Below are 22,333 nucleotides of genomic sequence, written 5' to 3'. Positions count from 1 at the left end.
GGAAAGCGTTACTTGATTTAGATGTTCAAACAAAACACAACTTAGAGTCTTAGATTAGCACTTGGCAGCAACCACAAATTTCTCCATGAAAGTGAAGCATACAAAGCAACATAACTTACTAGTACTACTCGGCCACAAGGGGACTTCAAAAGTAACAATGTAATGCACAAAAACATATATCCTCTCATAGTCTAGATTCTTGTTGCACAGCTGATTACAATACTGACATAGTCAAAGCTTTACATCATCGCGATTAAGGTCCCTACTTGTAACAGAAAGCCCATGAACTATTTCAGATAATAGAGAGATATCCACTCTAATCACCCCCGACCTGTCTCTTCCATGAATCTTCCACAATCAATTCGTCAACTCCCCAGTCCTCATAACTGAATACACGGTGCAAAGAAAGGTTTTAAGTGAAAGTCTGTAAGTTAGGACAGGCAAGAATTTGTTCTATATTCTGTCAAAAAAAAAAAAAAAAAAAAGAATTTGTTCTGTATCCATACCTCCCATCAGGCAGGTAACGTCTTATGGTGAAAGGTATCTTCCTCTGTCGTAGCTCCTTCATAGCAATCTAAAACAAAAAACATTCTGTAACGAGGCTTAACCATATCAAAAGAATATTACCAACCGCAACACACTGATTATCATAGTCCACCTACACTAATGTTTATGTTATTTAAAAAAAAAAGTGATCTGGATACATACACATTATCAAATATTAACATACAAGTGCATTTGTAATATAAAAATTATTTAACATATTATAATCATTGATTGGAATATTAATATGAAATTATGTGTGATTAAGTATTAGTTTCCTTTATATAGATTCCACAAAGTCTCAATGTTTTAGAATCACTACATTAAAAGTAGTGCCTTTTATCTGTGAGGTGATTTTAGAACCTTCATTATTAATCATAGTTGACCTGATTATTGAAATTGAGTGGATCAATACAGTAGTGCCTTTTATCTGTGAGGTGATTTTTTTTACCAAGTCTGATATGCATAATTCCTCAGTCCTATAAATTGACTTCTATATGTGCTTTTCATAAGTTAAAAAAACCTATACATAGTTGTCGTAGAGCAAGTAGTCAGGTAACTTGAATGGACCAAATGAGGGATGACCTCAAAGGGGAAAAAAAACTTTTTTCCGAGGCAAAGGCACATGGTATAGATAGGGTTTTTTTCCCATAAAGCAAACTTAATATTAAAAAACTCCTGCAAAATGCTAACAAGCTCAGCAGCATATAACACAATTCTTGTAAATGTACCAAAAGCTTAAACCAGCTCTTGCATAAAACAATATAATGCAAGAAAGATCCGGGCAGTTAACATCATATAGAAAATTTCCACCATGCTGTATAACTACTTATGTGGATTACAATATTGGAATATATGGAGTGGAGTGTCAATAGCAATATTGAAAAAATCTATTAATTTTCATGTTTTAGATGGCCTTTGCCTCTTTAACAGATGCCTAGCCACCTTTTGAAGAGGATAAAGATCAAGTGACACCAATATCGAAAACATCAACAAGGACCAGAGCATGGAAATACGGAAACTGATAAGAATCCAGTAACACCGAGTTCAAAAACATAGACAAACACCATTACAAGAAAATACAAGTGAACGATGTAGGACATTCAAGACTAATTAGGAACTAGGGATAAATTTATATTAACAGAAGAGGATATTGAAGGGACTATTTTACCTCAAGTGGATCAGTTTCACCCTCCAATTCCACCATCACAGGAGCATTCATGCTGGTTCATAGAGTAGCATGTAACAACACAAAAAAAATTTACTCGACAGCTAATTTAATAAAAACAAGCTTCAAAAAAAAAAGATACAAGAACTAAAACCTTATCTGCAGGGCACGTGTCCCTAGGATTCTTGCGCGTTCATACTTTGTCATATACTTTGACGTTTTCCGAGGCCGCTCCACTGGTTCCTCCGCTCCCTGTTTGTCTTCACCGTCAGCTAAGAGAGGATCACCAATGTCATCGTCTTTATTTGCATCTGCATCAACTTCCTCCTCTGCCCCTTCCTACATATTAATCAGTCAAGTATAATTTATAAAAGTAAAGCAAAATATCTTAAACCTCAGAAGCAATAATTAACATATATATAACAGAAATTCTCACATCAAGCTCCGGTTCCATGGGCTCATCCTCATATCTACACACAGTACAATTAGATTTGGTTAGCATCCATCCAAAATAATACAAAAATGCCTCGTATCAAAAAACTGGAACCAAGACTTATACGAACAAAAGACTACCCGATTACGCAGTAATCACCAATTTCAATATTCATTCCTACCTCCTACTCTTTTCCGACTCCCATATTTTATAATATTACATCTTATTTCTGCAGCCTTTTAATTCTGCTGTCAATTTCAAATTCCATTCCTACCTCATTCAAATCTTTTCAACCAAGAACATAAAGTTCAACGCATATAAAGCAATCATCATGCATAAACTTTTTACTCATCATGTTAAATACAACATAGCAAAACTAATTCAATTGTACACATTCAAGTACCAATGAGATTTTCAACAAACAAAAATATCAAACTTAAGCCCTAATCCAAATAGTGTTAAAATATGTTGGCAAATAAAATTGAAGAGTATAGTATTGCGAAAAAGGAGAAAGAAACGAACCCTCCGTCCATCTCAAATTCTTCGTCGGCCATTGTTTTCTCGTTCAGGAAAAAACCCTAATTTGTTTGAGGTTTTTCTTGAAGGTGTTGTTTGAGGTTATTACAGAAGTGGGGGAACTGGTTTTAATAGAGCATCCACATAACATCTCGGGACCCACTTTTATGAGCTTATAGACCGCTTCTATTTCGATTGGAATTTTCGATTATTTAATTTTATAATTGACTTTTTTTTTTTTTTGAGAATGTTTATAATTGACTTTTATTTTTCTTTCTTACCGTTACAATCTTGGTAAGAATATTTAATAAATAATATCAACTAAATAATAATTTTTCAAGATTCCAATTCATGTGAATGAGATGAAGTGATAAACTAATAATATTGCCAAATATATAAGATAATCGTTGAGATTGTTCACTGATAAACCGACATCCAACAAATCATTATACATATATTTATCGATTTGATCCGATTCTCATTTTATAATTTCAGATCATGTTGGATTACATGATTAATGGAATTTAATCGTAATTGCACTGGTAAAAGAAAAGGTGTTTTTCTTCTCAAAACACATTACAGTCTGGTGAACATTTTCATAGGATTGGTAAATGAAATATGTTTTCAGAATTCTGTGACCCAGTAGACGTGGGCTCTTCAGTAAAGAGGCGCAAGAAGTGTTATTACAGGAGCTGTACAGTGCAAATAAACATATTACTATTACTCTGTACAGGATTGACAAGATAAAACACATCAAACGTTGATTAAAATCCTGGGAAGACTTGGGAAAATTAACTACAATTCTTTTTTTTGTACATTATGATCAAGTGTGCCCTTCCTCATCATCGTCTCAAACTCCTCATAGTTGATTCTCCCATCCTGCACAACAGGATACAAGCATCACAAAGCTTTAGTAATAATGTGGTAATATGCTAAGAAGGGCCTCTGTAAAAGATATAAGATCGAGAAACCTTATCAGTATCAACGTCGTTGAGGACTTCGTCTATCGTAGCATCATCCCCCATGCCATATTCAGTCATAGCATGTCTCAACTCATCTCTTGTAATAAACCTGTTCATGTACATTAGTAAGTATATGGTATTTCTAAATTGTTTTCTTTTTTGTTTTAATCTGAAGTTGTTAGCGATATAAATGAAAACTAACCCACTGTTATTTAGCAAAAAAAAAAAAAAAAAAAACTAACCCACTGTTATCCTTATCAAAATACTGAAATGCCTTGTGCAAATTTTCATCCTTGTCAAGCCTATGCCGATGCATTGTAGCAGTAACAAATTCAATATAGTCGATAGTCCCATTGTTATCAACATCAGCCTGATAGTAGAGAAAGCCTTTAGTAAACGAGCACTTGTGCAGGATTCAAATTTGTTGTCTTGGTAAAATTCTAATTTGAAAAAAAGAATGAAAGAGAAGCGACTTACAGCTTCCATCAGCTGTTGTATTTCTGCCTCGCTCAGCTTTGACCCCAGCTTAGATAGTCCGGTTTTAAGTTCCTCATAAGTGATTGTACCACTTCCATCTGTGTCCATATTATTGAACATCTGTTTTAAGCCCTTGATTTCTTCTTCTGAAAGGTTCTCCGCAATAACCTTCAAGAAATCCAACAATTTGATACAGCAAGAGAAATAGAATAGACTATTTATTTTCATTGTAAAGCTACCAATCCCTCAAAATGTGGCTGAAGTGGAAAAAGAAGAGAAACATACCATGAGAGCGAGCTTTTTCAGCTTGTTCATCGCTCTGAACTGCTTTAATCTGATTAATACAGCACTATCAATAGGTTTGCTTGATGCTTCACCGTCTTCCTTGAGCCATGGATGTTCTATTTCATGAAAAATTTTAACACAACAAATTAAGTCGTTTCAACAAATTAGCAGCATAGACAAAGGTTGTTCAGCGACATGTGTCTTTTTTACTTACCTAGCGCCTGTGCAGCTGATATCCTCAATTTTGGATCCATCGTCAACATTTTCTTAATAAGATCCTTGGCCCCGGAAGATATAGATGGCCAAGGAGAGCTCTCAAAATCAACATGGCCTTGCAAAATTGCGCTGAATATGCCTTTCTCAGTTTCTGAGTAACACATAAACAACAGAAACTATAAGCTCGAAGGCTAATACCTATGTGCAGGACAAAAGATAATCAAAGAATATTAATTATATGAAACTATAGGAAATTACAGGAAGATTATATTCTTTACTGATCATTAGTCAACATATACAGTAGAGTTTAAATATATAAAACTCATACAGTACATGAGATATAAAATAATAATAGGTCAATGTGAATATTACTTGAGTAATTAGCCTTGAAGACTTGATGATACAAAGATGCAAGTTAATTCAAATTACTAATTTTGGAATTGAAGAACTATTTTGTCAACAAATTAAAGAAGCAGGAAATAATGCGGATTTTATTTTACCTGCCCAGAAAGGAGGTACTCCACTTAAAAGAATGTATAAAATGACTCCAGCACTCCACACGTCTATCTCCTTCCCATATTTCCTTCTTAGAACCTCCGGGGCTACATAGTAAGCACTTCCGACTACATCTCTGTAGAATTTTCCTGAAGTAAAACATAACAAGAAGGTGCTTGTCACCAAGATATGAATGGAAAGCTAGTAATCTCCTTAAAACAATACCGACAGAATCCATAAGCCAGTCTCTGTTACACTTCTTATGAGTAACATAGATAATTGATGAGGGTGAAGGTGAAGTTGGTTAAAACCTTATAAGTTCTAACACAATTGGTACCTTTTTACAGGATAGCACATTCATCAAAATCAAGTAGCCCTCTCTATTATCATGTCACTTTTAAAAAAATTTGAAATTTTTGTAATATTCAACTTCATTCCACAAAATATTTTAATACATGAGTTCACATGGAGAGAAATTATTATATATTTTACCATCACAAGGCATCTATGTAATATTCTGGTTCATTCACTCAATGTACTGTCATGTTGAAGGTCTGCTTCAGTCTTCACATTACTATTGGAGACTAATTATTCTTCTTGGCACTCCATATTTCTACTTTTGAGATTGGAGATAAGAAAGGATAGAGTGGCATTGACCTAGTTGACTTGTCACTTCTTAATTGACTTGGTCATTGACTCACAGTGGAATCTCAATCAGAAAGCATTACTCAACGTCTCAACCACAAGCTCTACTAATCACTACATTCAGTCCACTGTACAGTAATGTTAAACTTTGTTGATGTCAAGTAACAATCTCTAAACACAAAACTACTAAATTTCGTAGGTGTTAGCAGTGGGATTTGTAAAACATAACGCAACTTTGGAGAAGCAATTTGAATACCAGTGAAAGAACATACTAAAATTAGTTTATCAAACACTCTTTGGCATCAACAAGCCTGAACCGATCTCATTACTATCTTAATCATAAAAAATTTATATCCGTAACATCCAGAAAAGCCTTGATCAATTGTAATGCAAACAATAAACACACAAAATGAAGTTAGCCAAAACATGATACCAGCTAACCTTCCTCAATGAAGACAGAGAGCCCGAAATCTGTAGCCTTTAACGGAGAATCCTCAGCGCGACTAACCAGCAAGAAATTCTCAGGCTTCAAGTCCCTATGAATAACCCCCATAAAATGGCAAGCATGAATGACATTCACAATTTGCCTAGCAATCGTCGCAGCCTCTTTCTCACTATAACTCCCTCTGGCAATAATCCTGTCAAACAATTCACCTCCAGAACACAACTCCATCACCAAATACAAATTCTTATCATCCTCATAAGCCCCTCTGAACTCAACTATATTAGGCTGTCCAGTCATATGCTGTAAAATCAAAATCTCCCTCCTCACATCATCCTTATCTTTCTGACTCACAAGCTTCCTTAAAGAAATCGCTTTACATGCAAACTTCAAACTGGTGGCCTTTTCTGTACAAAGATAAGTTATTCCAAACTGACCACGCCCCAGTTCTTTATCAAGAACATACAGTGTTGATATATCCACGCAAGGCTTGCGTAAAATAGGCCCGATTCTCGGTGATGTTTGAGCTGGATAAGTGAATGGCTCAAATGACACCGGAATGGGATAGTGTTGGTGAGGGGGAGAGTAATCAAAAGAGGATGAAATGGGGATTTCATGAGACTCAGAGCACCAAAAGGCTTTTGTGAAACAAGCTCCCATTGAAAGAGAAACACAAAGCAGCAGAGTCTTTGTTTTTGATTTAGTTTACAAGTTGACGAGGGTGGAGAATTGGAATGAACTGTTGGAATGCAAGTGATGGATACTATACTTAGAAAGTTTTGCGGTTTCTACTTTAGGAGGTGCTTTGCTTAGCTTTGGATGATTGTTTAGATTGTGTGACAAGTTAATATTGGTTCTTGTCTTCCTAGTATTTGCTTACCTATTGTTACACGCTTTTGGTAGATTGCAACGAAATTTATTAAAACGGTGGGCAGAAATAGTCCAACGGTTTACACTCATGTGATCATCACGTCGAGGCTAACCCTGACTTCAGTTCCGACTACTTCTACTTCTAGTTAAGCGACATATTTTTAGAACGAGTTTAAAGAAAAAAAATTAGAAATAGTTGGGAGAAAATACTGCACGGGTCTTTGATAAACTTGGAACTAGTTCAGTTCTAAATCATACTTGCGACATTTGTTGATTTATAAAAATAGCTGCAAGAGCAAAAGCTCGGTTTGACGCTAATTAATTTGTATCTGGCACTCAAATGGTTGCTGTGCCTGGCACTCAAATGGTTGCTCAAGGTGTTTGCAATATTTGGTGACGAGCATACACCACAATGCATTCGAATATATCGTTGATTACTTCTGCATCCGACACCCGTACACGGGTTCAAATGATTCTGTCGAAGAATTATACTATCGATTCCGACGAGAAATTTATAAACAGAACAAATCAATTTGATCATGTAGAATTTCCATAAATGCGGATGCTTTTTATAAAGAGAAGAGTCATCTCAAACTATTGTTCAAACGATTTAACGATGCTCATCTAGCCTGGTGCCTCCTAAAACAAATCTAGCTTAGGAACTGCAAAGATCGCTGAAACAGAAGATCAAAAAAATACTACCCCCAGTTCATCATGCTCATTGCAGAATACATCACCTAGAACGGGGGGTGGGGGGCGGTTAGCAAGCACATATATGCAATCACAGTGAATGAAACTTAGCTTATAGAGTAGTAACTTCAGTCATGATTGCAAACAAATAAGTAAATTCATTAATTCACTCCAGTACCCTATACAATTATTCAGTTCAGTTATCCACTTTTAAAGCAGAAGGGAAGAATTAAGCAGACACAAATAAAGCTAAATATAGATTCATCCTCACCATATCACACCAAATCCTGGTTCCAGGATTAGACTAAAGGTATATCAGGCCTTTTTTAGCTGTTAGTATCCGGCCAAATAGCCAGACAGCCTAGCAAGCCAAGAACAGTCCAGCCCGGCAATGTCCAAAATAGTTAACTATCACTGCCTGGGTCACGTTCCACTGCCTTGACACATTTGGGATGGACTTCATATCCACATTGGATGCACTGATAGGCCCAACCAGACCCTTGTTCTTCACAATCACAACATATAAACGGTCCTCCTCCAGAACCCTGTGAAACTAAGCTGAGCTCATGCCTGTGACCGGCATGAAACTCAGATTTCGGGAGGTTTTTTGCCTCCTCGTCCATTTTTTTCTCAAGCATTTCCACTCGAGCCTCAGTAAAAGGGTATGCATTTTGTTGGTACAAATTTATAAGGTTCCTCCCATTTTTTGTCACAGTTTTACCATTCGGCCCCAGAATTATCAAGCTAGGTATTCCTCGAACATCAAAATACTTAGCTAGGTTTTTGATAGCATCATCTCCAAAAGGCAATGCTAGCCATGGCATACTATCAAATTCTGACTCAAATTCAGTTTCGTTGTTATCACTTGACACATAAACAACTTCAAAGTCTTGAACATCATCAGAAACTTCTGATTGCAACATTTCTCTTATCTTCTTGTATATAGATATCAGCTTTGGAGTGAACTTCATACCTGGAATGCACCATTGGGCTGAGAAGTAAAGCCCGATTGTCTTGCCTGCTAAGGAACCAACTGGCACCTACAAAGAGTAATCATTATTGAATATCATAACATTATATCATATGGAAAGCTATACTGCGTCTCCAAATGGTAGTCGTTAAATGAACTTAAATTGAAATAGAATCAATTGCATGAAGCCTTGAAATGTATACAATGGGCGAGACATGTGCATGGGACAAATGTAACAAACATGCAGAATATTTGTACATAAACTCACATTCTCATATAGGCCATCTTAACTGATATCAAACTATCAACCTTTTATTACCAAGTAAGGAGGTATTCACTAGACTGCAAGACTGGGTATCATTATATAAGGGAACTTCTAATAAGAAATAGCATAGCTAGTGAAGACTGAAGAGTTATTGAATGTGCGCACCTTCTTATTGTTTGCATGAGACAAGAGAAAATCTCTATCATGACTTACAAGCAAACTAGCTACCGTCTGGCTCTCTTGTTTTTTTCTTTCCTCTTCTTGCAGTTCCTCCAATCTTTCTTTAGTGAAGGGGAAAGCTTGAACCCCATAACGATAAATTAGTTCAACTCCATCGTTGAATGCCGCGATATTGTCACCTTTGTCGTTGCTCGGTTGCAAGATAACCAAACAAGGAATGCCTTCCACATCAAACCTTCGGTTCAACTCTTTCTTTGCCTCCAAATCAGAATATGGAATGGCTAACCATGGCATGCCTGCGTGAAAAGTATTGAAGGCATCCAAATCTTCATCAGACGACACAAATACAATCTCAAATTCCGAACTACAACTCTTAAGTTGCTCATAAGTATCGATCAAAAGGTGGTTGAAGCTTCGGCATGGAGGATACCAGTTTGCCGAAAAGTAAATGCCGATCACCTTGCCTTCAAGTTCAGATACTTTCACCTGCATAAAAAATAAAACTTCATAAAAAAATCATAATACACCAACTTAGTTGTAACACTAATTATACTGGATAAGATTAAGATGGTGACCACTGCAGAACTAAAGGGCGATATAATTAAAGGTGGAAGCATAATATTCACAAGTTTGAAAAGGATGGGTTACCTCAGCTAGCCACATAAGTTCTATTGATTGTCATTTTGGTCTCCTTTTAGCTGTTTAGCATATAGTATGGGAATGAAGCCAGCTGTGGCAATAGACCTCTCACAGTTGGCCAGATGTCATGTACGTTTGGTAGTACGTGTTAAAGAAATTTAATTAATGGACCCCCTAGTAATTGAGTGCAGGCTAATACTATAGTAACAGTTACACACACATATCGATCTGGCACGTGTTTGTTTCTAAGCAAATATCTTCAACATATATATCAAACCAACAATCTGAACTACAATCGTAAACTGTAATTTGTGTGGCAAGGTAGGTGATAGGGTAACTTTGAGGTTTGTGATTTTGTAACATCTACATTAGTGTATCATATGTCAATGACTTCTGTTTCGCTATTCTGAGAAGTTTATTACAACAAAGTTAAGTGGCGGCAAGTATTCGTCTATTCATGTGTATCATCCTTAATTAGTTGGATAAAGCAAACAGCAAATCTACTTCTATGTTTTTGCTAAGGTTCGATTCTAGAAATTCAAATAATCACGCACTCATGTCTCTCTTCCTTGAACGTTATTGATCTATTTATAGTTCTACCGGCAGGCTGAACATGCCCACCAAATACCGAGACCATTCTGTTGATTATACCTAAACGATATTAACGATAAGTTGTACAAAGAGATCTCGAATTCAAACCCTCTTGCCTGAGTATTCTTATATGATACTCCAAATTGGCAAATTCCCAACACTTTTGGGAGAGGTGGCAAATATACAGGCTTAAAATAATGAGCAAAATCTGTTTACATAAGATTCGGAGCATAAATTATGGAAAAAAGGGAGAATGGTTAAGCTGGCAATATTATAATCCAAGACCCAATTTCCATGTTTTCTTGACGGAATAATCAGATGGCCTAACAGATAAGCTTGGTAAGAGGAGAATTAAGAACCATGTGATAATTGAAGTTTGTACTTGGCAGACAGGTCTTGTAGATATGTCTTTTCTACGGCCACAACTGAATTAATCTACGGCTGAAATTCGTAGTTTAATCTAGATTCCACAAGATATTTGTTGCATAAAGTCATAGTATATGTATACAGATAATATATAGAACAAAGAAGTGTGTTTAGTAATTATGTTTACTGACGAAAGTATACTTATCAGCTAAAATTTTTTACGATCAAAGATTAGAATGACTTATACTACCGTCACATATGTACATATCATGCATATGTTTATCGTTATTGGATATCCTCATCCGTTCCTATATCGAGAGTGAGAGAGGGAGGGAGGGGGGAGGAGAGAGAGAGAGCGAGAGGGGGAGAGGGAGAGGGAGAGAGGGAGAGGGAGAGGGAGGGAGGGAGGGAGGGAGGGAGAGAGAGAGAGAGAGAGAGAACCTGAGCGCCGTCCGAAGAGAGCAGAAAATCACGATCTGGAGAAGTCAAGAGGGACATATATTTTGAAGAGTCACAGACTAGCACTCTCTGAGGTTCAACCATAGAATTCTCGAGTCCATGTCCATTTTTCTTTTCGTTCTTCATCTCCTCCCACAATCTCTCTCTCTCACTCTAAAAGCAACTATTGGAACAGATGACGAATAAACTCTACTGGCAGTCTGGCACTAGGAAGTAGCATATTTATATTAGTTTGCGACTACATACTTTCGCTGTTTGTCCAAATGCAATTCATATTCGTTATATTCTGCTGATTTTCTTTTGTTTCCTAATGTGATTAATTGTGTACTTTCTTGGACGAGGGTGAACCGGCCTTTGTATATAATTCTAAATCTTATTGTTTATTTAGGGGTGAGTATTTGGAAATTTGGTTACCGAACCGGAATTATTTTGGATATCCAAAATTTTAAAAATGTGAAATTTCATTTCCAAATACCGAACCGAATTAATTTCGGATGGAAACCAAACCATTAATATTAATCCGGATCGGATTCCAAACTTTCCAAAAAACCAAACAACAGAAAGTACCATATAACACAACTTTAATTTGGGACGCACGGTAGCAATAAATTTCTTAAATTTAGGTCCATCTATGGTTTTCCTGTAAAGAACTATACAAGAATGAGAAGAACCATAATTATATATAGAGACTGGATGCCAGTATAACAAAGTGATAAATCATAATTTATCTTATGGAAACAAATTGATAAATCATAACTTACCAGAGACAACGTACCAGATGATAAACATACACATAGATAATGTTTGGAATTTGATATTGTTTATCGTGTTTCAAAAAAACTTAAAGGATAAGTTACAACATAACTATATAAATTACTATATGAGAATAGTATAAAAGATATTTTTTTTACAAAATTTTGGATTTTTTGAGTAATTCGGATAAATCCAAAAGTCCGTTTTAAAAAACCGAAATTCCGAAATAATCTAAAAACATTCCATATACCGAATTATATTTTATCGGTTCGATATCCGAACCAAAATATTTCGGATATATTCATTCGGTATATGGATACCCGAACCGAATACTCAGCCCTATGTTTATTGTTTAGTTGTTTATATTTTTATATGTGATATAGTATTTTCCTTTTAAATGTCCATAATCTTTTCGTGTGAAGTTATTCAACTTGATATTTCTAGTTTCATGATTATAAATGTGTAGTAAAAATAATATACATTTTCATTATATATTTATAAATATTTTCCAATATTAATATAAATTAGTATTAATAGTTTTCTCGATTGATCATATTTTCATATATTTTTTTTATCGGAGTAGGATATTATATGTTTTTTATTTATTTATTTTCCAAAACAAAGCGTGAGGAATAAATGATACATCAGTATGGTTACGAGATAGTTTCAAAAAAAAAAAAAAAAAAAGTATGGTTACGAGATAGGTCATATTCCTGGAAAAATAAAAATAAAAACCAGATACTTTATATTAATTTTTGACACGAGGTTGATTTTAAGATTCTTATAAAATATAATTACATAATAATTTTTTGAAGACACGAGGTTGATTTGAGATTTCACATAATACCTTGCATAAAAATTTGATGTTTCAATTTTTATTCAAAAAAATTGAAAATAAACATTATAAAACTGTACTAAGAATCATGCAACAGTGAACAAAGACAGAGGGAGTATTAGTTTTAACTAGACCGCAATTTTTCTCTCAAGTAATTAAACCGAGTTAATACATATATAATAAACTAAACATTTAAAAGTTTGGTCGGTATTGGCTAAATTATAGGCCTTGCTTTTATAATGAATTATTCTTTTTATATTTTCTAACTAAAAAACTCAATTTTCTAAAAATAATATTGGACAACATAACAACTTTTTAACTAAAACATATTATCTTTTTTAGATTTCTAACTAAAAATCTAATTTTCTAAAAATAACACATGCAATTTACATATTAGAAAAGATAATATTATTATACATATAATTATTAATATACAACCCGATGTTGTGTTTCAACTAATTACATCAATATATTTTTAATTACTCTATGTTATCATTTTAAAAGTAATATCCTAGACCTATATTATCTATTTATACTATACTATACTATATATTATTGGAATTATTTTATTAAAACTGAAGTATTGATAATTTTATTGGTCGGTCGAGTTTTATCGGCCAGTCGATAATATTCTGCCGGTCTTCTTAATATATAACGTGTTTTAATAAAAAAATTATTATCAATCAAGTCAAAACATTTAAAAATTTAGTCAATATAATCTATTTATATTTGAATTAAATATAAAATATAAATGATAAAATTATAAATCACACGTGCATGACATTGTTATAAGCCAATACCGGTAATACGGAGAATATAGCTTAATTAATAACTTTTAAATCCCCTCGTCACATTAAATTTGTTTCTATCAACATATCAATTAAACTAACATCAATTTAAGTATAGAGGTTTTATTATAAGAGAATTCATATATTTCTAACAAAAATAATAATATATCTTGATATTTAAATTTGTTTAAAAATAAAATATTTATATTCATGGTACATATTTTCAATAATATACTTTCTTTTCAATAATGTAACATATATAACTTTTAAGATGTTCAGTTGATCACATAAAAACTAAACTTTATTGAATAATCAGATAGTTTGAATATTCACGTGTCATGTATTCAAGACTCAAGAGTCTCCGTAGAATATCTTGCGCAATAAATCACACCAAGAAAACTGCCTTGCATCAACAATATCAATATATCATACATGGACACGTAGCATTCGTTCACACTTTTACTCATCGGGTTTCCTGCTCAACGCCAACTACTTGTCCCCTTTATTAATACATATATCCTGACCTACATTGCCTGGTCCATCTTTAGTTTGTTATTTTCCTATTTCTTTTATTATGATGATAATATGGTTCACATGAATATACAAATATAAGCATTATAAATATTGGTTTGTCTCTAAAAAATTATATATATTGATCTGAATTTTACAGAATTTGTTACACTTATTTATACATATTCGTCAACTTGAAATTTAAAAATCAAAGTAATCAAACTCCTAAAAAATTACTATTTAAATCATTTAATTATTATAAATGTAAATCTAAAATAATACAATAGTTAGGTTATCACAACCACGCATTCATATAAGACACTTGCTTTAACACCCACGGTCTCATTTTTGTGACTGCCATTAAATCAAGTTTTAAATTCTTAAACACCATGCTAGTCAAACAACATCACACAAACGGATGGAGTATGGCATAGGTGTTGTAAATTAAAATCAGGGTTTTGATTTATCATTCATATATATATTTTTAACATTTTGATCAATGTACTTTGTATATTTTTTTAATTTAGAGTCTTAATCTAATTTCTTATTAAATAATATGGGCAAAAACTTATGTTATATTTTCATTAATAATGACAAAAACTTATGTGATGTTTTCATCAGCGACGGCAGTGTAGCGGTGGTTGATGGTGGTGTACAATAAAATATATTGTAGATATTTATGATTTTTCTTATTTTAATAATAACGTGTTGATTGAAAATTCAAGATTATATATGTTATAGGTGTTGGAAATTATAATTAGAATTTTTGATTTATCATTTGATATATTTCATACAAATTGAACTACATACTTTGTACGAGTTGTTTTGATATAGAGCCTCAATCTTGTTCTTTATTAAATTGGACCAACAAAAAATTATGTAATATTTTATCGAATAGTGGTGGTGTATTTGTGGTTAACCGTGGTGTATGATGGTAACCCATTTGTTATAAAATAATATATTAAGTGATTGTCAAAAACTTAGTCAAGAAGACTCGCAAAACTTATCAAGTATGTCTGGCGAAACTTACTAAGGAAGACTCGCAAAGTTTATCAAGGAAGTCCGGCGAAACTTACTAACGAAGACTCGCATAGCTTATCAAGGAAGACTTACGATACTTACTCGAGAAGAATAATAATACTTAACCTAGAAGTATTGTAAATCTTAGTTAGGAAGATTCATCAACCAACCTTTACAAATAGCTGGTTCAGTTGAAATGAATTCTATTCTGAAACATTCTGAAATACAACTACTTTCTCTCTCCATCTCCTATTCTCTCTATACTTTCCAAGATAGTTTCTTTTCTATCGTTGTATGGTTTAAATAGTATATATTACAAGATTTACAACACGTTATCAGCACGAGACTCTGCCGAACTGAGATAAGTCAAAGAAGGACTCTGCCAAACTGAGATCAGCCAGACAAGATACATCATAAACAGGTACAATCTAACCAACTCTGAAAATTGCGATTTTCACAGAAATAAGGTACGATCTATCTCTACTCATTTTACAATTATTACTATCCGTCTTGATTCCTTGATGTGATATTACACCTTAGTGTTAACAGCCTAAGAGACACTATTGATTTAGAAAATAATCCTCGCTGTTTAACAAAATGCCAAACCAATTATCTTTCTTAGACATCACATCCTTGAAGACCTAAAATCTGAATATCTCATTATCAGAAATCCACTCACCCTTTGGAATAATCTCAAGGATAGATTTGATCACCAGAAACCTGTTCACTTACCATATGCTCGTTCTGACTGGTTGATTTGAGGTTACAAGATTTCAAATCTGTAGTTGAATATAATTTTGCTCTTTTCAAGATAAGCTCAAAATTAATTTTGTATGGTGAAAATATTATTAATGCTAAAATAATTGAAAAGACCCTATCGACTTTTCACCCAAATACTATGATTCTGGCACAACGATATAGAGAGCGGAGTTTCCAAAAAATATGGCACAATGGTATCTCTCCTTCTTGTGGCTGAAAAGGATAATGAGTTGCTATTAAAAAACCATCAGATATGTCCCATTGGCTCTGCCCAGTTACCTGAAGTACATAACACGTCATTCCTGAAGAATGAACGTGGGAAAAGGCATAGAGGACGAGGTTATGGACGAAACCGTGGACGTTAAAATTTCCGTAGTCGGTTTCGAAATCAATATCATTCTGGCCACCTGAAGTGGCAACGTGATGGTTACAACTCAGGCCACTAGAAATGGCAACGTGAAGTGCCAAAAGAAAGGCATCCAAGAAGGAGAGAATCGAGGCATATGTCATTGGTGCAGATCTGAGAGACATTGGCAATGTACCTATCGCACACCTAAACATCTTGTTGATCTCTATGGGTTATCCAAAAGAATAATGGAAAGAGAGTAGAAACAAACTTTGCTAATTATAATCTAGTTGATGAACCAATCAATAAGGTCTCAAATGTAATAGATGCTGGTGCTAACTTTTATTATGGTTGAGAGGACTAGACTTCATACGTATTGTCTTGCTTTACTTATTACCTTTATGTTTTACTTATTTTCTTTATCTGCTTGTTTCATGTTGTTGTTTAATATACTAAGTGTGTTTTTAAAAGATGTTTTTCATTTATATATGTATAGAGATGGAAGATATATGCATTATTGATTGCACAACCACACACACTATTTTACAAAGTTAGAAATACTTTCACAGTTGACTAATAAAACCAACTTGCATGTCTGGACTGTATCGGGTACATCATATATAATAGAGGTTTCTGGGTGGCTAGTTTTATTCTGCCAAATAAGACGCACATAAGATGCTCTATACTCGAGAAAGGCAACTAGAAACCTACTGAGGTTTAAAGATACTCGTTTGTAATAGGATTTCATGTTGAAACTACTAATGAGAATGAAAAAGAATATCTTTTCATCACCTCAAACACAATTGACACTAAAAGGGTCCCAGAAAAATTTCACTCAATTTCTTCATGATTATATGTTACAACAATAAGTGTTATTGAATATCATAGTGTCAACATTCCCAAAGTCACAAAACCAAAACTACTTTCCCTTTGGCATTAAAGGCTTGGTCATCTAGGAATATCTATGATGCGTCGTATTATTGAAGATTCTACAAGACATCCTATTAAAACTCAAAAGGTAATACCCCAAGATGAACTTCCTTGTTTGGTATGTTCCTTAAGAAAATTGATTGTCTGATAATCCCATCTAAGCTTCAAACTGAATCCCCGAAATTCTTCGAAAGAATTCAAGGTGACATTTGTGGTCCTATTCATCCATCTTCTGGCACATTTAGGTACTTTATGATTTTAATTGATGCGTCAACTCGATGATCCCATATACGCCTTTGCCAAATTACTTGCCCAAATAATCAATAGAGTAAAGAGCTACATGACCTACATTCATTCAGTATCTTGTCAAATAGTAGTTCACAAATAAAATCGAATCATATGATTGTCATAGACAATCTTTTGGTTAACTGGTCATTAAAAGGATTTTAGAGATACTAGTGGGGGACTTTTGATGATTGAAGAATGTGCCCTTAATGGATTGTCACAAAGAACTACACTGAGGCATAATAGTATATATGTTGATTTTGATTCTTCGTTTAATATAAGGTATCAAGAGCCATTAACTGGTGATATTTTTTTTTCTGCTCGGTATGCTGATTTTCATTTTGGTGAATCTATATTCCCTAAATCAGGGGGAGAAAATATTTTGCATAAATTATGTGATATCTTCGAATGCATCAGTTTTGAATTATATTGATCTACTAATAATATGGGTCATAACTTCAAAGCGTTATTTATATGCAATATATTGATAATCAAACGCCGAATTCTTTTAGTGATTTTTAGACATATTATCACACATACATGCTATTAATGCTTTGGTAAGGATTAGAATCCTGATTTATAAAGCAATTCTTGAAGAATTGGTTAGAGTATAATAAGCACGCCGGAAGCGTGGGAAATCTATTCGTACATATGATATTGTACTTTGAAATTACAAATTGATTATACTTGCCCCAGAAGCGGCAAGCTTTTTGATATATACCCTAAAAGCGGTATTACACCTTGTAGAGGTTATTGTTTTATGAAACGGAAATTAATTAGACTTGCCAAGAAGTGGCAACCATTCCATAAAATACCCCAGAAGTGGTATTACCTGCTGAAGAGGTTTGAGGCCCTGAAGTGGCTGAAACAAAATCCCTAGAAATGAGATTATCTCTGAAAGATGATATTGTCCCAGAAGTGACAAATACATATCCCAGAAGTGGTATTGCCTCCTGAAGAGGTTCAAGCCCCTTAAGTGGCTGTGACAAATCCTCCTGAAGAGGAAATTGCCCCAGAAGTGGCACATGCCCCAGAAGTGGCAAATGCTTCCATAGAAGCAAAGGTACCTGAAAGTTATGAGATCTCTATGATTTATGTACATAAAGGGAAATTATTGGATCGTGAGAGTACCAAGATTGATGATGTGTATGTTTTTCCGTGATATGTGATATTATTATAAACTCCGATCCTAAAGTGTCGACAATGAGATGATTGGATCGTGGGAGTATTGAGATTGATGATATATATGTGATATTACTATAAACTCCAATCCTAAACCACAAAGTGTGGAGAAGTGTCGACAATGAGATAATTGGATCGTGAGAGTATTGAGATTGCGATATGTATGCAATATTATTATGAACTCCGATCCTGAACTACAAAGTGTGGAAGAGTGTCGACAATGATATGATTGGCCAAAATGAAAAATTGCAATCTCGGAAGAATTGCAATCCTTGCGCAAGGGGAATGTAAATGGACTAATAGTTCAAACACCAGATGGTGGAGTCCCTGTTGGGAATAGATGAGTATTTGTACGAAAATGAAATGAGATAAATGAAATTATGAGATATAAAGCTTGGCTGGTAGCCCAAGGATTCTCTCAGAGACCTGGATTTGATTATTAGGAAACATACTCTCCTATAAGGGATAGAGTTACTTTTGTTTCTTAATGGGTGTAACTTTAATCACCAGGAAATATACTCTCCTGTAATGGATGGAGTTACTTTTCATTTTCTAATGAGTATGGCTTTGGTAACACGTCTGATGGACGTTGTGATAGCATACTTATATGGATCACTTGATAGTGATATTTATATGAAAATCCTTGGAGGATTAAAGATAGAGGACACTAAGCCTCAACATTTATATTATGTTATATCACAACTATCATTATACGGTTGAAATAATTTGATCGTGTGTGGTACAACAGGCTTAGGAAATAATTATTGAATGATGGATATGTTAATAACCAGGTATGTCCATGCATTTTTATTGAACGTTCACCAATTGTTTTTGTTATTATTGCTATATATATGGATGATTCGAATATTGTTGGTACTTCTGAAGATATTACCAATGCTATTAACTCTTTGAAAAATGAGTTTTGAAATGAAAGATTGTGGAAAGACAAGATTTTGTGTAGGTATACAGGTGGAGCACTTATCTTCAGGCATATTTGTTTATCAATCGAACTACACTGAAAAAGTCCCTGATCGGTTCTACATGGACAAAGCTCTACATCCACTAACCACGCCAATGGTTGTTCGAACAGGACGAAGAAGCAATCGGACCTGAATTTTCCTACCTTCGTGCAATTGGAGCCCTTATATTGCTTTTGTTGTGAATCTGTTGGCGAGATTCAATTCTAGCCCAACTAAAAGATGTTGGATACATGTCAGATCTTCACTTTGGGCGATCACAAACAAAGTTATTAGAAATTCATAAAATAAGCAAATGATGTATTTGGTTAAGATAACTCAAGGAAAGACATGTCTAAGGAGATCGAATGGAAACACATATTGTCAGAATTCTTCTATACTCAAGAGTTTCAAGAAAATGGGGGTATTGATGTACGACAAGTTCGTTCATCCGATAACCTGGTGGATAAACCTGTAAAGTCATTACCGACATCAACATTTGAGAAGTTACGAAGTAATATGGGTATACGGAGATTAAAAAGTCTACTGGATCAAGATGTCGAAATGCGAGTAATTTAATTCAGGGGGAGACTATACTCTTTTTCCTTCGACAAGGTTTTTATCCCACTGGGTTTTTCCTTGCAAGGTTTTAACGAGGCAGTCAATCTCTATGATAACTCGCATTTGACAATCAAGAGGGAGTGTTATAAAATAATATATTAAGTGATTATCAAAAACTTAGTCAAGAAGACTCGCAAAACTTATCAAGTAAGTCTGGCGAAACTTACTAAGGAAGACTCGCAAAGCTTATCAAGGAAGTCTGACGAAACTTACTAACGAAGACTCGCATAGCTTATCAAGGAAGACTTACGATACTTACTCGAGAAGAATAATAATACTTAACCTAGAAGTATTGTAAATCTTAGTTAGGAAGATTCATCAACCAACCTTTATAAATAGCTGGTTCAGTTGAAATGAATTCTATTCTGAAACATTCTGAAATACAACTACTTTCTCTCTCCATCTCCTATTCTCTCTATACTTTCCAAGATAGTTTCTTTTCTATCGTTGTATAGTTTAAATAGTATATATTACAAGATTTACAACACCATTAATATTTTCATGAGATATTTTTGAAGTTAAATTCATGCCAAGAAAGAAATATTTTTGTCGTAGATTACATATCTTTTAGGAGTATGGTATATTTTAAGGACAGTTTGGTTCGACTTAATGAAACGAAATGCGACGAAGAAAAAATGAATGATCCTGAATTGTATTACTTGTTTGGTTTTAATTCGAAAAGCCAAATGGAATTCTTTATGATTATCCCCATATTTGATTTTCAAATATTATAATGTCAAAAGAATCGAATATTTTTGTATTTATAATAATATAGTTTATTTATATTTCGTAATTTGATACATTTTATTATTTAAAAATATTATTAAAATTTTAAATATCTTGACTTATAAATTATATCAAAATTATTTTTAATATATAAAAAACTGAATTAAAATTTATTTTTGATTTTCAAAAATATTTTAAATATTATTTTTAAAGTTAATGATTTCTAAAATAAATTACAAATAAAAATAATATAAGAATCGAGAAAGGAAAAAAAAATACCTAATAGATGGTGGAGAATGAATTATGGGGAATTTTAGCTAAAGCTAAACCAGAAAAGGGGAGAGGAAATAATCGTTTTTATGAAAAAAAAAATAAAATAAAGAGAATCAAACTATTGTTTCTCTTTTCCTCGATTAGTTGCCTCTAACCAAAATGGTACCAAAAAGGAAATCTATTGAGATTATGAATTTTGTAGTTTAATAATTGAGAAAGTGTACATGTATAAATTAGAGAAGTATTATTATATAATAATTGAGCTTTTGATCTGATGTTTCTTTCTAAAATATTGTTACGACTAATTTTTATGATATTACAATTAATTGATTATTATTATTTAAAAATGTTATATATTTAATTTCTACTATTTGAAAATTTAAAAAAATGATACCGTCACCGCGGCGGCAATGGGACTGGTTACTAGTAAAATATTTCTTTAGTGTTAAACACTTAAACCTAATATGTTGCTGATTCTAACACGTAGCTGTAGACCACCAACTATGAGAAGATCTGATAGAGTAAAGAATTGATAGCTCATATGCATGACTAAAAATCAACATACAGTATTGTGCCACGAGTTATGAGATTGAAGGTGAGGATATTAGTTTACGAGTCATTTCTTTCTCCAAGAAGAACTTAAGAGGCAAGGGAAGGGAGCGTGTGGGATTGTAACACCTCTTAAATGAGTGAAAAGAGCCAGCAAACGATTAGGGTGGACACATGTCCCTCCCCGTTTCGTGAGTCACAGACCTTTTGACATATACCAGTCCTTCTCCTTTATTTCTATGACATTTCTCTTTTCTCTGCACTAGCTTTTCCGGAAATTATGTGCATGCCACTCCACAGTTGCGTACGAGGTTCCTCGTCTTGTACAAAATGCTCATCCTACGGTATGGAACAAGACATGTGCCTCTTGTTGAATTTATCTAGATATCACATCCAGCCGAGATTTGGCATTTTAAGATTATATTTTAAGATTTTTATAAAATATAGTTTTATAATTTATTTTAAAAATATTATTTTGGAATGAAAATTTTAACAATAAATTTTTATTCATAAGAAAAGAAAATTAAAATTATCTATAAAAAAGTTATTTATTTATCAAAATCTTGAAAATTATACTCCCCCCTCCGT

At 33.6% G+C, this 22,333-nt stretch overlaps 3 protein-coding genes across 3 annotated transcripts; all 3 read right to left on the bottom strand.

The window, feature by feature from the left end:
• Positions 1-24: 24 nt before the first annotated feature.
• Positions 25-2,813, bottom strand: LOC108214125 (DNA-directed RNA polymerases II, IV and V subunit 6A-like). Its single transcript, XM_017385925.2, has 6 exons — positions 2,667-2,813; positions 2,148-2,181; positions 1,866-2,050; positions 1,715-1,766; positions 507-574; positions 25-386 (listed from the first exon to the last, which is right to left on the bottom strand). The coding sequence occupies exons 1-6, from the start codon at positions 2,696-2,698 to the stop codon at positions 317-319; spliced, it is 441 nt and encodes a 146-aa protein (XP_017241414.1). The 5' UTR covers positions 2,699-2,813; the 3' UTR covers positions 25-316.
• Positions 2,814-3,269: 456 nt separating this feature from the next.
• On the bottom strand, positions 3,270-7,022 carry LOC108214122 (calcium-dependent protein kinase 29). The gene is made up of 8 exons (XM_017385922.2): positions 6,182-7,022; positions 5,101-5,244; positions 4,599-4,751; positions 4,385-4,500; positions 4,100-4,267; positions 3,865-3,992; positions 3,632-3,731; positions 3,270-3,539 (listed from the first exon to the last, which is right to left on the bottom strand). Exons 1-8 carry the CDS (start codon positions 6,840-6,842, stop codon positions 3,456-3,458), a joined length of 1,554 nt encoding a protein of 517 aa, XP_017241411.1. The 5' UTR covers positions 6,843-7,022; the 3' UTR covers positions 3,270-3,455.
• An 858-nt stretch (positions 7,023-7,880) lies between these two features.
• LOC108214123 (probable nucleoredoxin 2) lies at positions 7,881-11,478 on the bottom strand. The gene is made up of 3 exons (XM_017385923.2): positions 11,195-11,478; positions 9,143-9,643; positions 7,881-8,782 (listed from the first exon to the last, which is right to left on the bottom strand). Exons 1-3 carry the CDS (start codon positions 11,336-11,338, stop codon positions 8,147-8,149), a joined length of 1,281 nt encoding a protein of 426 aa, XP_017241412.1. The 5' UTR covers positions 11,339-11,478; the 3' UTR covers positions 7,881-8,146.
• Between the last annotated feature and the right edge of the window lie 10,855 nt (positions 11,479-22,333).

The sequence above is a fragment of the Daucus carota genome, chromosome 3 (genome assembly GCF_001625215.2).
Source record: "Daucus carota subsp. sativus chromosome 3, DH1 v3.0, whole genome shotgun sequence".
NCBI lineage: Eukaryota > Viridiplantae > Streptophyta > Magnoliopsida > Apiales > Apiaceae > Daucus > Daucus carota.
Note: the sequence above shows the minus strand (reverse complement) of the source record. Positions and strands in the feature narration are given on the sequence as shown.

Excerpts from the sequence above, each read along its gene's own strand:
- LOC108214125 (XM_017385925.2), bottom strand. The coding sequence starts at position 2,698 with ATGGCCGACGAAGAATTTGAGATGGACGGAGG. Across the intron at positions 2,051-2,147 it reads CCATGGAACCGGAGCTTGAT|GAAGGGGCAGAGGAGGAAGT; the intron begins GTGAGAATTTCT and ends ATTAATATGTAG. Across the intron at positions 575-1,714 it reads GTGAAACTGATCCACTTGAG|ATTGCTATGAAGGAGCTACG; the intron begins GTAAAATAGTCC and ends TTTTTGTTTTAG.
- LOC108214122 (XM_017385922.2), bottom strand. The coding sequence starts at position 6,842 with ATGGGAGCTTGTTTCACAAAAGCCTTTTGGTGCTCTGAGTCTCATGAA. Across the intron at positions 5,245-6,181 it reads CTCTGTCTTCATTGAGGAAG|GAAAATTCTACAGAGATGTA; the intron begins GTTAGCTGGTAT and ends GTTTTACTTCAG. Across the intron at positions 3,993-4,099 it reads TACAACAGCTGATGGAAGCT|GCTGATGTTGATAACAATGG; the intron begins GTAAGTCGCTTC and ends CTCTACTATCAG.
- LOC108214123 (XM_017385923.2), bottom strand. The coding sequence starts at position 11,338 with ATGAAGAACGAAAAGAAAAATGGACATGGACTCGAGAATTCTATGGTT. Across the intron at positions 9,644-11,194 it reads TCTCTTCGGACGGCGCTCAG|GTGAAAGTATCTGAACTTGA; the intron begins GTTCTCTCTCTC and ends TTTTTTATGCAG. Across the intron at positions 8,783-9,142 it reads CTCATGCAAACAATAAGAAG|GTGCCAGTTGGTTCCTTAGC; the intron begins GTGCGCACATTC and ends TACTCTTTGTAG.